General features: G+C 38.7%; 1 protein-coding gene across 1 annotated transcript in view; it reads left to right on the top strand.

The window, feature by feature from the left end:
* LOC118771616 (collagen alpha-1(XXIV) chain) overlaps positions 1-15,950 on the top strand; it is a 98,860-nt gene that overhangs the window by 14,869 nt on the left and 68,041 nt on the right. Inside the window, exons 4-8 of the mRNA XM_036519609.1 lie at positions 3,924-3,977; positions 6,129-6,182; positions 12,676-12,729; positions 13,126-13,179; positions 15,752-15,796. Of these exons, the coding sequence (XP_036375502.1) occupies positions 3,924-3,977; positions 6,129-6,182; positions 12,676-12,729; positions 13,126-13,179; positions 15,752-15,796 (261 nt within the window). The remainder of the gene's footprint in view (positions 1-3,923; positions 3,978-6,128; positions 6,183-12,675; positions 12,730-13,125; positions 13,180-15,751; positions 15,797-15,950) is intronic.

The following is a 15,950-nucleotide window of genomic DNA, read 5'->3' as shown; positions in this document are numbered from 1 at the left end:
ACATTAACAAAAACAATATTCCTTTTCTTTAAACAGAGTTCTACGTGAGAGTAAAACTATTCTCACAGTGAAGACAAAACATAGCATACTTATAGAACACCAAGCAGTTGTTTTTTCAACAATTCAATTTCTTCTTTATTTTTTCTGTTTTGAAAACTTCCTCTCTATTTACATTCTATTTCAATACTCTGCACTGAGCACACAGTCATATAATAGAAGACTTCAGCTTCTGTTGGCATGATTTCCAAATCCTTTCAACCATCCTTTCTTCCTCTGAGGCACACTTATGATTTTAATTATTCTTGTTTGATTACAAGACTTAAATTAGCTTTAAAAACAGATAGATCATAACATCACATATTACTTTGAAAAGCATCTAGTCCTCAATCATAATTCTCCAGGAAAAAAAGGGAAGATAGTCTGGAAACTCTCTGCCAGTGGCTAATTTTAGGTGTGACGTGTGAGTGCTGCTAGGAAATTTAATTGGTGTGATTGGTTAGAATTCAGCCAAAAATAATAGTCGATATACATGAAATGGCCATTTTAAGCATGTCTAGTATGATTAGCTGAGGAGTGGCCCCGTGAGTAAATCACTGACCTCAGATTTCACATGTCGTTGTTTGTGGCAGCAGTGTTTGTAGTTGATAGCTAGAGCATTCTCAAACATGTATGTCTGCTATAGCAGCTATTCTAGCTAAAGCTCTTGGAAGTTGGATAACTAGTTGCTTTGTAAGTTGGACAGCTAGCTAGGTGAACCAGATGTGTGCGCCAGCTATCTACAATCTGTTGATTTCTGTTAATTGGTTAGCAGCAGCGTTTCCGTTGTCCGGTAATTACCGGACTTTGACCGGGGAAATCTTGTAAAGTCCGACAAATTTAAATCTCTCCGGTCACAATGTCCGATAAAAATAATTCCCTCCAAACACAATTTGAATTAAACAAAATGTCCTAAAACACTGAAACAAAATTTCTATACTACCCTTCTATTTTTAATCAACATTAATTTTATTTGAGACCGTTATAGGCTGCATCGCAAGTTGTGGAGAGACACTTGACACCTTTGATTTCAAGTCTGCAGCAGCACGCTTTGCTGCTGCGAGACAACGTAAAAAGTGAAATGACAATGGGGAATTTTTTTGTTACCAAGTAGGCTTGTGTCGTAGCCTAACGTTATTTAGGCCCTGTTTATTTTGCGTTACTGAATTTATTTTATTTGAAGTAGCCTACTTTTTAATAAACATGTTGTAGCCTAAATATGGGCCTTGATGATGTCATTCTTTAAAGCCTGCCAATGAGTTGTTTTAAGCTCATTATAAACAGATAATATTTGACCGGCATTTCTCCAAAATGTCCGGGAAATTGAAATCTTTTTTCCATTTTTTTTCTAGCGGAAATGCTGGTTAGCATGCTTGCTAGCAAGGTACCATAACGACTTACTTTATTTCATCTTTTACACAAGGGGGATACAGATCTAGTTTTGTTTCAAAATACCATAATACCCTGAGCTGACACATCTGCAGTATCTTGTGTCATTTATATGCTCTCCTTTTCTCTGTCCCTTGTGTATTGCTCTGCTTTACTATTCTCCTCCTTATGTGCAGACAAACCAAAGCTTTTATCAATTACTGTGAATGTATTTGTCTTCCAGTTATCTTTCCTACACGTATAATTCTAGGCTTACTGTTGAATATCTGACATTTAAAATTATGCCTTGTGTCATCAGTGTCTGTCCTTACTGGACAATATGCAAAATACTTCAACACATCTGTATTGAGTTCAGGATCAGCTAAAATAAACATGATTAAATTCAGTTGTTATTGTAAGTAAACCTATAATACTCTACAACTCCAGTTTGTTTCTATCTTTAGATGGATGTCAGGGATTAAACCGAGCATCTTAAAAACTCTGGGTTTGACTAAGGAGATATGAAAAGTCAGTAAAATGAGACATCAGTCAAACTGATTAACTATAAAGGGTCTAAGATCCCTGTCTCCCGTTCACTGTAAAGCCCTCTGAGACTAGATGAAAAGCGCTGTATTATGAAGCTGGGTGAACACAAAGGCTGCTTGAAAAAGGATATCCTCTTCATATTTACTCCTTACAAATTTATTCTAATACAACATATAAAGTATTGCCTTAAACTGGAAGTAGGGATCCAAATGATATCAGATCTTCTGTTCATACCTTGTTGGTGTTGTTTTATCTCCTTTTGGTGCTTCTCTGTGGTTGATTCTGGCATAATGAGTAGGGGCTCCTGAAGGGACTTTTCAGAACAAATACGATCAGAAACACAATGTGAGACAAAGAAGCCAAAGGATCCAAATGGCTTCAGCTGTCTTTGAGGGTTATTACTTAGGGGGTCATTTCAGTCCAGCTTATTGCATTCCTGCTTATTAAAATCAAAAACAAATTTGAGACAGTATTACAAGTAGTCTTATACACTAGTGGGAATCCGCTCCTTAGCCTGTTTAGAGGTCATTCCCTTTACAGTTGTTTGAAACTAATTGAGTTACAAGTATAGCCCCTAAACAGGATGCTAGTCTACAGATGGGTCATTACCCCAGTCCAACAAACTGTTTACTCAGCAGAGAGGCAGTGGGTGCAACAGCATTTTAAAATCTTTGTGCTGACACAGCTATAACCACAAAACTGCTAAATGAGTCATGAACTCACCAGTTTTTTAGGTGATATCTGAAGAAACCATAATCATTCTCTTAATATGTCCCAGAGTAACAAAGCTCATAACTCTGCCTAGATTCTGCATGAAGTCAAGAAGTGTAGTTTGACAAAGCCCATTTGTAGTCTTGAGTTTTTAAGCACAAGTAGCTTGGACATTTGAAACAGATGGATGAATATATTTAATAGCTCAAAATGAGACAATCATGATTTGTAAAATTGTCTGTATGTCTTCAGGTAAACTCAGTATGGTTTGTTAATACTGTATTTATGAGTTCGACTGAAAGTAGTGCATTACTCAGCACCCTGTTGAATCTCTGCAAAACACAGGTGCCATCAAATGGACTGAGTTAGACATTTTCAGACAGTATATTTTCATATCCAGGGCTTTTTATCTTAGGAACATATAAACTGCTTTCATCATTTTAAAGACTAGACCTCTTTCAGTTTAGCATCCTTCTGCCAAGGAATCTTGGCCAGTATTTACTCAGTGACATCAAGCATTGCATATTTGGTACTCTCTACAGCCAAAGGCAGCTATTAATAAGAGTGGTTGCAACGATGAAGGACCCTTCCTTTTTAATGGATTGCAGTGTCACTCAGTTATTAAAATGCTCATTTATTCCATTCTGCTGCTGGAGATTCTGTGAGAGAATTATTTCTTACTGGAAAAGGCAATAAACACAGGTTTAGCGCAAACATGTAATATGGTGAGTCCATATGAATGAGCAGGGGGCTGGACGTCCTGGTGTAATGTTTAAATGTCTGTAAACATCCTCTTTCCCATTTTCTTATTATCACTCTTTTAACAGTTTTGGGATGAACAGCACCTCATGAATGAATGAGATGGGTTATGTCTTTCTGGAACAAAAAGATGCCAAAGTTGTGTTTCCAATTTTATCTTTCCATTAGAAAATGTATTGTAAACACAAATTATGCAATGATGGTTTATTCACAACATGATGAAACATGATATTGCTCTTGTTGCTGAGTCGGTCTGGCAACAAGACAGCAGACATAGTTCCTTGGGCCATAAATGTTCACTCCCATTTAGGAAACACAAGGGGTCAGCCTCTGGGGGACTCTTTTAAACAGCTCTTTTTTATATCCAGCAAAGCCTTAGACCCCACCTACCGTGTTAGAGAACACCTGTAACATTAAGTCTGTTTCAACATGAGAAGAACAGTCAAGTTTGTTTGCCTGTCAGTACCTGAGCCTCTTCTTCTTTCTCTGTTTCTCTCTTGAAGGGTCCTCCAGGTCCCCCTGGCTTGCCTGGTCCTTTTGGAAAAAGAGGACCTCGAGTAAGTATAGACTGCTTTTCTTGCCTGCTGTGCTGTACGTTATCCAGTCATGTTACCTTCTCTCCCCTGGCAGTGATCAGCTCCCCCACTACTTCCATGGATTCTCTCAGTCAGCCCAGGGAGGACAGGAGAAATTCCTGTCTGCTTTGTAATGATAAGAGTGTCTCCGTATGGCCTCAGTGGCAGTGGTGGAGCGCACTAGTTTTAACTTTTATTAATTTTAATTTGTAATATGTTTTGAATCTGGAAAACCAAATATCAGTTATTGTCAATGGAGTCATTGGGGTTTAGTCACTGCATGACTAAAGATTACACCTGAATTTGTAAAAACGTTGCTATTTTGTTGCAAATACAGATTTCTTATGCTTCTGATAAATGAAGAGGGTCAGGTTTATACATCATGAGATACAGAATCTAGACTTCTTTCCTGCTTCAGCCAGAATTGTACACAGCAGTACTTAAATGAGCAAGTTTTTCCTTTGTGAACCCTTCTTACCCACTTTAATTTGACAATAATCAAGGATTTCAGGTTGTTGAATTTCAGTATTATCTGACATTATCTGATCTGTCTTATTGCAATGCTTTAGCAAAAAAGAAAACATATTAAGAAGTAAGACAAAATTGCTGATTGAACTGCTTACGATTATATATATAAACAATGGAGACATACAGTAAAAAAGGAAACTAAAGAGATGATTCTGTATCAAAACACAGGTTGTGTTGATTTACTTTTGTTGTCTGTACCTTAAGCAGCAAGGTGGTGAATCATGCCCTAATGAAATCAGAAAGCTCCATATCTCCCTGGGCCTATGGAGCTCATGTCTGTCAGAACAGTGCTCTGAAGTGGCATCATGTAACTTTGAAGATGCATTTCTGTTGATTCTGGAGGCCTCCACATTTTATGAAACATCGTAAAGAAAATATGAAGATAAAAGAAAATATGTCTGATGAAAGCATATAATGGCACCAGTAACATGACCTATCATCGTACTGGCCCTTCTTGTTGAAGGTTTTACCAGACCAAAAGGCTGCAGACATTTTCGGATGTCCACATTGTAGTCGTTTCATGGCACAGCTGTGTTGTTCACACTTTTTTCTTTTTTCTTTCAATAACCTTTGGAGAGGTGATAAAAGCTGAAGTTGGTTGGTCTTCCTCTTTGTAGTTGCTATATGTCAATCAAGGACCCTGAAGCAAGCCGTTAAAGTTATCTACAGGTCAGCTGTGGAGAAGTCATATGGTTTGCATGTAGTATTACACTGTATCCTAATGCAGGATAGCGTCATGGAAAACGGGCATGCTAAAATGCAGTGGGCGGTAACACTGGTGGACATGGGGGAGGGAGTTGGATCCACATTTCATGTTCCTTTCTGCAACAGTTTCCCAGAGAGCTCATTCCCAGCGGATGGTAGCACATTTAAAAGAAAATCCTTGTTAAAACATCTGCTCATAAAATAAAGTTTGTGAAAGGTTCTGGTGAAGGAAGAAGTTACATTAAGGATAGCCTGGCTTGATATTATGGTGAAAATCCCACATGGTTGCCACCATGAAATGCAGAACATTCATGAATGTGTATAATAGGCATAGGTGGAGGGATTGAAAGAGGTTGTGGCAGAATCAGTGTAATGGGCAGGAAATCTGCTAAGACTAGAAAATGCCAGAGCCTATCCCCAACCCTTACATTAAGTACTAGTAAGTGTTTGATCTTAATGTGTTGAAATGAAAGGGCATCAGGTCTTATGGTGCTTTGACTGCAGAGTTTACAGGATATTCGGGACGACAGCGCAGAAAGCGGTGTGAAGCAGCAGGGAGACAGATGTGGGGCTGCCCTGCCTCTATACAACACATTCCTTCACTGAGAGGGGAAAGAGCGTTTGGCGCATGTGCGCTGTATCACATAACATCAACATTGTCTTTAATACTATCATTTTTCCTAAAGATACAGTAATTGTTCTTAAAATGTCAAAATGATGACACCTTCTCTCTCTTTCACCAGGAAAAAATCTTGCATAGATGCATTTTCTGTATGTTTGTATGTACTTCCACTGCCCATGTCATTTGCCAACTACACTTAAAAAGCTTTCTGATTTTAATAAAAATATGTAGTATATGTTTTGATGTGTAATGCTATATTGCTTCTGTTTGGTTTACAGGGTCCACCTGGTCTGCATGGTAATCCTGGCCTTCCTGGTCTACCTGGGCCCAAGGTGAGTTTTTTTAGATCCAGTCAGATCAGCTCAGAGGCCTGGGACATCCCAGCATTTCTCTTGTTTAACACCTCTCAATTAGAAGAAGCCCAGCCAAGGGTTTCCTCATCTGGACAATTTGAGGAAGCGGTTCTTTTGATGTTCGGTATTGTGCACTACTATCATGTACCTCTAAACATCTGGTCACTGATACGATTCTATAGATATCTTGGTAAATTCAGTCCTTGCCGGACTCAGACCTATATGAAGACACTCGTGGATTCAATTAACATTTTAAAAACCAAAGTTTGGTAATCACTGAACTGGTCAAACTGTATTTGTGAACAAAATAGTAACACCTACATTTAACTCTAAATAAAATTTAATGACAAATATTATGTGGATCCAGGGGAATATTGTTTGAAATCTCAGAGACTGAAGCAACTGGGCTGTCTGTGCCACACATCATTAGTGCCTCTTGCTGAGTCTTCTTGTTGAATTTGACTCCAGCATTCGTAAATGAATAAATACTCTGCCAAGGGGATGTGCATTCATTCTGTTTTACGGTTGTAATGAAACAGACGCCTCCTGTTTCCCGCATTGCCATGGTGAGAAACAGGAGCATTGGAGGTGGAAAGTGCCCCAGGGCCTGATGAAGGCTTTTGATATGTTGTAAGATGCTGATGGATGAGGGGAAACTGCCCTTGTCTGCTATTTGATGAAGTAGGCATTTTGGAGAACAAAAGTAATATGGAAAAACACCTGGTCAGCCTATGCCTTTGGCTGTGAGTTTTGCCCGTGTTCAAAAACGTGATTGCCAGAAGGAACCAAGTTGAAGTGCGCTTGTGTTGTGACAAAAGAGAAATTTCATTGTGGTGACTTCACTGTTCTTGTCAGACGGTTTTGTTCCTAGCATTTTGTCTAACATGAACGAGATTTTAATTCTTTTTTGTCCATTTGGTAATTGGTCATGGCATATTGGAAATGATGTGCTTAAAAAATATTACCAGTTTTACTATGATTATGTCGACTGCTTTAAGACATGATATTGATAAATAAAAGTGCACACACTGACATACTGCTTGCATTCCTAACAAAGTCATTAAAGAACAGGAAGATGCCTTTTATCCCCTCAGTTGGAACTATCTCAAAACCTTCAAGTACCATAAATGTATCCTTGGGGTATTTTCCATATTTTGAAATTGTAGTCTGTGTGGAAAATGGCTAACATGTGTAGGGGTATTGAATAGGTGACTGAGAAATTGCTATAAACTGACTGCAGCTTGCAGAACAAACAAAAAAGGAATTCCCACAAATCATTGTCTAAAGGCTTTCATAATTCATTTATTCTGTCTCTATATTTTCTATATGTGGCATGTTCAGTCATAATCAGGACAGGTAATGCTGTATTCAGTTATAATCTCTGCTCTTAAGACTATGAGCAACCTTTTAATTCCAAATTTCCAAGTTAGGAAATTGAAATGTCACTATCCATGACCCTAATAGGTTTTTAAGAGGCTTTTTATTGAAGTTTATGGAACTTTCAGGGATGACTACATGACCTCTGCTGTTACCTCAGTCTGACGCAGTCCAGTCAGTGTCCCTGCCGAATGTGGTGTAATAGAATCCCACAGTGTCGCCTCAGAAACCACAGTATATAAGGCTGTGGCCTGTTTGGCTTGGGCTGGAGAAACTGTTCTTTCATGAATGGAACTTTGAAAATTCCAGCCAAGAACAGTATACTCTCTAAGCACTGGTGTTCCCTGGGAAACAAGCACACTACCCCTGACCTCAGTTCTCCTTTGTGTGGCGGATACTCAGTATGATAATACAGGACTGTTGCCCATAAGGAAGGCAGTGTGCTCTTGTATTTTGCCAAATTGTATAATTTTCTGTGCAACTGCAACTGTGTTGAACTATACTCCAGTTTTTGTGAAAGTATTAATGGCGATGGATTTTTGGTATTACCATGATTCTTGATGGTATATTTTTACTCAAAAACTGGCCTGTGGATCACAACCTAATTTAATTGTTGTAATGTACTTTCTGCAGTCATCTCCAGATGAAATGTTGGTCTGAGATCAATAAGTCTTTTCATTCTGCACATTGTGTAAAATCCCATTAGATCAAACTTTCTCTAATCTGTAAGTGCATTCAGTGAATTTATTTTCTAGACAGTTGAACAGGGAACAGCATAATGCGATACTTGTTAGTAACACATTATTAATATCACATGTTCTGATTTTGATGTTGAGCTATCTTTTCGGTTATAACTGCACAGTAAATTAGTTTTCAATTTTGCTCTCATGTTGAGCAGGATATCTTGGGCTTAATTCATTTTAAATGTGAAGCTCTTTATTAAGGTTGCTATATCTGTAGTGCCTGCAATTACAAGAAGGTTTATGTCAAGTACATAGATGTTGCTTTGTCTTTTCTTTTTTCTTTGAGGTCTTCTTCAGAAAGATAAGAACTGCACACAAGGTGTGTTGTATTAATGACAGCTAGTGAAATAAGCTGCTGTAGCATTGTGCTCATCAATATACACATGCACAGTGCGCGCACACACACACACACACACACACACACACAGACACACACACACACATTTCAGGTGTCAAGATTTGAGCAAACTCCTGCAGGGGATTGGTAGAGCTCTGACATCATCAAGCAGTATGTCAGACTCAATTACCCCTGTCAGATGAGAAACATCTTGCAGATGAAAACCTTTATGAGCGGCGCAACATTTTTGGCACACAGCACTGGTTCCCTTACTGCATACTTCTTAAATAATGCACAATTTTCCAATTCGGTTCCTCCTTTTTATGTCCTCTCCTTCTATCAAAGAACAGCAGTATCAACACCTGTGGGATAGGTATAAAACACAATTTTATTCAGGCTTACCTCATTGCTTTGTGTTTTATCTTTAATATAGAAGATGAATGAAATTAATGACAAGATCAAGTGCACTTAAACGCAGTATTTCAGATATTTCTTATGTCAAAACCTATAGATCAAATATTTACAAAAACCTACCCTCTTGCTTTTGACATCTAACACTTCTATAACCCATTTAAACAGCTGGATCTTTACAGGAGCAATTGAGGTGAAGTACCATACCCAAGGGCATGGCAGCAGTGTCCCACCTGGGATCTGAACCTTTGACCTGTAGGTCTGGAGTCCAGTGATTTAGTCACTACAGTATATCACATGCTGCCATGGTTGGAGAAGTTAAACATGTTTGTTTTTAAACTGCACCATGTTATATATGCATTTAGATTCTTTAGCTTCACAGTCACTCAATGTCTGTATGTGTTGACATAGATTGATAGCTCTACAGACCTTACTCTCTGAAATTTTTAGACCGCAGGAACATAAATGGTTCCCCAATAAACATCCCTATGAGGCAATAGTAGGCTTGGTGGTTTTGTTCTGGAGGTTTCCATATGTATGTGGTGTCGTATTGGTGTGGTTTTAGAGTGCAAACAGCCAGAGATTGTAGATGATCATTATACTGTTCCCTCTGAGAAGGTTTTTACATTTGCACTGTTGTAAATTTAAACAGCAGCCTTCAACATGACATAAAAAACAGTAATGTGTACATGGTTTTCAAGCTCTCACTTCCTAATGATGTGGTGCAAACTAAAAACAATGCTGCTGACCAAAAGGGGATCAGTACATATGATTTAACAGGTAAATACTGTAAGATTGCGTGTAAATATTCATTTGTCCAGCCACATACAAAGAAACAATTGTATTGTTTTCATTGAGAACTAAGAGGCTGTTTGGTGTTAAACAGATCTAGTGCATGCTGACCACTGAAGCTATTGGAGTCAAGTTGGGATATACCTGGATCTTGCTGAAATAACTGTTGTATTAAATTATAGAATATAGCACTACAGAGAGCTGTTGATGAGTCATCTTCCTGACCCTCTAACTAATGCCAGACATTTTGAGAGCAGAAAAAGGCAGGAAAAAGAAAGAAGGCCCTTTGCTCTGTAAGTCCTCTATAAATAAAGGCTTGAGTCATGACAAAAAAAACTCTTGGATGTGGTGAAAGCTTCAATTAACAACTGTTAAACCAAATCAAGAAATGTCATGATAAAGTGGAACAAAAAAGTAGCACTATCAGCACCACACTCATCAAACAGATTTGGTGAACATCTTTATTGATGTAATTCCCTCACATATTTTGTGTACAGCAAGTTATGTAAGATTGTGTTGCAGTGAAATTCCTACTTGTAACAGCTTGTAACAGCAATAGCATTTCTGCCTAAAGGGCAGGCATTGGTTAGAAAATTTGCATTTAAATGCATTCTCAACAGTATTTCACAATGAGTTATTGTTACCATCATTATCACTTATATCATTTTTATGGACTTGCAATGGATGCTGTATGACATGGAGGACAAAAGAGAAACATGAAGAGTAGTTATAACAGTTAATTAGCAAGTTATGTGTATTTCTGATATTATGACACCGGACTGGAAAAAGTAAGCAACAAAGCCAGAGCAGACCATTCACATATCACAGGAATATCATGGCACACACTTCTTGTAATTGTATGTTTATTTTAATTAACACATGAAGATTGGGTTTTTACCAAACTAAGTGAAACTAAATTTCATGAATAAGAAGATATCGTGCCCATCTTTAAATATCATTAATTTCCATTGAGAAGTTGTAACTTATTAAACTTCACATTTGAGTTTCCCATTATTTGTTAATGAATAAACCTTATGATATTCATTAAATATTTTTACAGATAAATAATGTATAGGCAGTGAAGTCAGCAGCTAATGCATTGTATTGTAGGGGTTCTGATAGGCTGGCCTTGGAGACAGTATGTTGTGATGTTAGGAACGTGTACATTCTACCCTGTGGACTTCCAGCTGATTGTTGTATACTTTGACTTGATGACTTTCTCCTTTATTTTGTAACCATTTCAGGAAATCACACTTGTTACAGTATAAAGCTTAACAGAAGCTTTTGAGTTTTTCATACAAATATAATTTGCCCAAATGATCCCAATTCACACTTGAGAATAACTCACATGTACCCGGCTCTATCATCAGTCACCTGAAATTTTTATTCCATTTTGGCATTAGAGTGAAAAACCTGAAACCTGGTCATCACCCATACTACCCAATTTGGAGACAATAGCCCCTGGGTCTACATGTCTAGCTTTAACCTCAGAGCACTGTGCCGTCATATCTGGGTGGAAGTCAAACCAAGGACAGAATAATTACACAAAATTCATTATTCTCCTACAGCTGGAATAGGACTCTTCAAAACCACAGGGGTATTCAGTGACATTTTTGACCTTCTAGGAACATTACTGATATATTATGTTTGATGATTTTTTTCACATGTAAGAAGAGCAGACCTTAAACAGAACGTGCCCTTTAGAATAGTAATCTATAAGACCTATAAATGTTGTTACATTTTCTCAATAATTTGGATACTGTGCTGTGAAATTTCACATCTCACAATGTAAAATCAGCTACATGCTGATTCAGACTACACTTCAAGCTAGGCTGATAAAAAATGGCGAAGCACTTTTATCTAGAGCACACCGAACATTAATTACTGGGTTGGGGTCTCTTAAAAGCAGGATGTTAAAAACTTTCTACTTGTTTTTAAGCTGCAACTTTAATATAAAAAGTCCAGACCAGATGCAAATTAAAGCAAACCCACAAGTCTATGTCTGGGTACTGTTGCTATGTGTAATTCAACATTTGGTGAGCATATGTTAGTTTGCCTGGGAATTATTACAGCACCTATTATTTATCATGGATGTTACATGTAATGCAGTTTGAAATCATCAGAAGTTTGAGAGAATATGGAACATATAGTGGACATGTATCCAAAACACACAGGTACCAGCTAACATGTACTGTGTAGATAAATCATGATAGTAATTGTAATTTTTAAAAAACACATTTTTATTACATCTCTAATACTTATATGATTATGTAAGCTTTTACAACGCGTGCATGATTGCAAGGCCACATTTGCTCCTGCAGTTGTTGAGGTGTATGAAGTAATGTAGCATGTGATCTATTTCTGTTTAGCACTGGGATCAGCTAAGAGATTATCCAGTGGTGACTCATTGAATCAAAACTCTCAGATGCCATTTGCTAGTGGGGAGTTCCATCATAGTCATAGTTTGTAATGTGACTTAAACAGAAATTAATTGTGATTATTACTGAAAAAGCTGAGTCCAGCAAAGCAGACCAGGTCATACAAGGTGAAAGCTATGCAGCTGCTTGCAATAATGTTTCAGATCACCATCCACACACAGAGGAGCACTTGTCTTGAAACCTGATATAAATGGCTTACAGTTACCTTGGCCACTTTGTTTTGTTTGACAAATAATGTGATGGCTACCAGTTGGAAAATATGGCGGTGATTATAGTGCCACAGTTGTTGGCAAATGGACTCACAAGGGGTAAAGGAGTTGACCACTTGTAGGCAGCTATAATAGGTAATGATCTCATGAATCCATCTGTAATAGGGTTCCAAGGGTGATCCAGGACTATCTCCAGGTCAGGCCCCATCTGGAGCGAAGGTAAAAGGTTGGGCTAATGGACAGCTACCCAGCATGCCCTTCTCTCCCCTGACATCCTGTTTCATCCTTGTGTCTTCATACCTTCTTGCTGGCTTCCTGCAATCCATCTCAGTCAGGGGGGTGTGGCATACTGGTGGGCCTATGCTCTGCTTCCTGCATGTCTGTCATTGCAGCCCTGTGGCTTCCTCGCGTTTCTCATGATTTGAGTCAGTCAGTGCTCTAACATTACTGGCTCTGATCGCCACTGACAGGTCTATCGCTGGTTGTTTCGTCATCTTCTTGTCTGCAGGGTGTTATGGTTCTTCACACCTTAATGCTAACTTGTGCATGTCACATGATGCAAGGGAATTGCAGAGGGTCATGGGATTTTCTGATAGTTTTTTCCATCTGTTTCAGGGTGATCCAGGTCCTCCTGGTCCACCAGGCCCAAAAGGATTCCCAGGTTCACCGGTAAGATTCAACCTCAAGTCATCTTCTAAAATCCTACACAGTGGCAGTGCGAGAACATGGACACAGTCAGTTTTACTTTAAAGACTGGGGTTTATGCTGACGCATGTTTCCTCTCATGTTTGTGACAACCTTAAATCTGAAGGCTGTCCTGTGCATATATGGCTATAATCTAAGCAAACCGTCTGCACTGATTACCCTCTGTTGATGAATGATGCTATTACTTGCTAATTGCCTAGCAAGGGCTTAGCTTTTACTTGCACTTTAAGTCTAAACTTGCTGGAGGTCAGCCATTCAGAAAACAGTGACTTGTCTGTGCAGTCTCTTTGAGATCTCTGCCCTGGCTAAATGAGGACTTGCACAGATCTCTAAAAGGACAGGCACTCTGTGGAAGGTTGAACTCCTGATGACAGAAACCATGCGGTGCATCTTCAAATAGAAAATGTTAAGTGGACTCTTTTCCCAGTGCTCGCCATATACAAAGTCATCTAGCAAAGGCAGCTGTTTGATTATTCTTATTTACTCCTTGTATTATTGTCAAAATCATGCACCTTAATCAGTCTATTTAACTAGATCTTTGATTTTCAGATAACACAATGAGGAAACAAAGAGCTCCTTAACGTTTTGGCATATCTACTTTAGATCTACTACTGAAATTTCTGAGACAGAATCTCTTACTCTTTCCTGGCAGTACTAGGATATAAATAATGGGATAAAATGTATATTTCCACATTACAGAGTCTAATTGATCTTCATCTTGCATCTCTGGAAGAGAGTTCAAAATATTTATATCAGTGAATGAACTGTTACTAACAGGCCAAACTGAGGTTTCCAGTGAATGTCATTACGCATCTCTGAGTGTAGAGATTTCAGCAATACTGCTGCATTTTAGAAAAGAACATGATTTTGAGTTGTCTCATGGTGGTTTAGCTTTTTCAGAGAAGAAACCTGCAATGAAAATGCAACCCTTGAGTTCCCAGCTGTAAACATCTGTTGTGGATGTAAAAGCAGCTGGGAAGAAAAATCTGAAGGTGACATTTTTCCTTCTAGGAAATTAAACCTCCATGAAAAGAACATGAAGGGCTTTACATTTGACAAACCAAGGGATAAGTTTTCATTAGCTCTGAAATTAGTGCAGTCCAAATTCCTAATTTCACATTAACTGTCAGGAGTTCTGATTTGTTTAAAAAGTTCCAAAGATCCTGCAGGTTCTGATTTCCTGGTATTATATCAAAAATAGGTACCAATTTTAAGTGATACTTTTCTTTTTAACCCTTTCTTAGCTGAAGTTATTTAATGCATGTTAAGAGAGACCTTTCTGGTTTGACATTTAAGTGATACATAATCCTCGCTGTGTTGTTTCTTCTGGATAAGCAGCCTGTATCATTATTTTAAAAGACACCTTCTTCCTTATCTCACAGAATTTTTTTCTTTGAAATAGGACAGAATGTTTCTTTTAAGATTACAGTATAGGTTTGGCTGTTGTTTGATAAATGAAAAATATTTGATGTCTGCTCTTATTTCTTAGCGACAAATTAATTTACATGTAACTCTCCTGCACTTGTGCCTTGCTGCGTAGCGCTCATTCATCACTGCCAGTGGTGATAGGCGTTAAACGCAGATTTTAGGTCAGTCAACACATCTGAGGTGGCCCACACCAGATATAGCCTGCTGTCCAGCGCAGGTCATGTGCAATTCATCATGTCATGGAAACTCTGCAGTGGCACCAGACTGCTGGGTGCTGGGAGGAAGGTCTGGAATGTCTGACACCCTGAGAGAATCAAAGTTTCATGCAGGTCTTCCAGAAAAAAGTCTTTCCGGGCCAGTGGTTGCTATATTAGTGTGTTGTAGAATAGTAATTCCAGGCACAGCACCCCCTACTGACAGACTAATAACACATGATCTTTTGTACAGTAAAAAACCCACTTTTATGAGATAAGTGGGAAGGACACCTACTCATGTGTTATAATTTAACACATGTAATTTAAACATGTGACTGGTTTCCATGTTGGTTTTAATTAGTTTTTTTTGTTTAAAGTGTTACTAAAATCCACATTTTGACAGTTTTATAGTCCCTGTTTTTGGAACTGCAGTACAGTTACAGTATAGTATTATAGTGCTTTATATGGTATGAAAACTCTCCCAGTTACGTCAAGCTCATTTAAGCCACGCAGCAGGAGAAAGGTTGTGGCAGCCAGTGGAAATGGGTAGCTAAATGGGCAGAAACATTGGCCTGACTCCACTGTTTGGAGGGAAATAATTGCAAACAGCTTGTTTCTGAAGGTCTGTGTGATACTTGACCTCCTGTGGATTCAGGGCTGTCTCCTGAGAGGATTAGTGAAACGTAGTGCCTCCTCAGAGGGAGTCGGAGCACCCTGGCTAGATTTCAGTGGGCCCTCTTCTTTCTGCAGTCGGCCATGAGAAACCTCTGGGCATTCCTCCCCCCCCTCCAGAGCGTCAGCCAGATCTCCAGCCATGTGATCCAATAGCACTTTGAAGCTCTTAAACAGATAATGAAAAGCAGATTAGCTTTCCAGCTTTTGGAGTGATCACTTCTGATTGTTGTTACCTGCAGGGTCCCAAGGGGTATCCTGGACCACCAGGTCTTCCAGGAGAACAGGTAGGTCATTCAACCCTCTGGTAACTTCTTGGCAGGCAGAGTCTGAGCAGACAGCACACACAGCTGGGACTTGCATGTCATAGGCCACTTACATCCCTTCTCCAGCTGTTTCTCTTTCTCACCTCACTTTTGACTACAGAAGAAAAAATTCCAA

Source organism: Megalops cyprinoides, chromosome 2 (assembly GCF_013368585.1).
Source record: "Megalops cyprinoides isolate fMegCyp1 chromosome 2, fMegCyp1.pri, whole genome shotgun sequence".
Taxonomy (NCBI): Eukaryota; Metazoa; Chordata; class Actinopteri; order Elopiformes; family Megalopidae; genus Megalops; species Megalops cyprinoides.
Note: the sequence above shows the minus strand (reverse complement) of the source record. Positions and strands in the feature narration are given on the sequence as shown.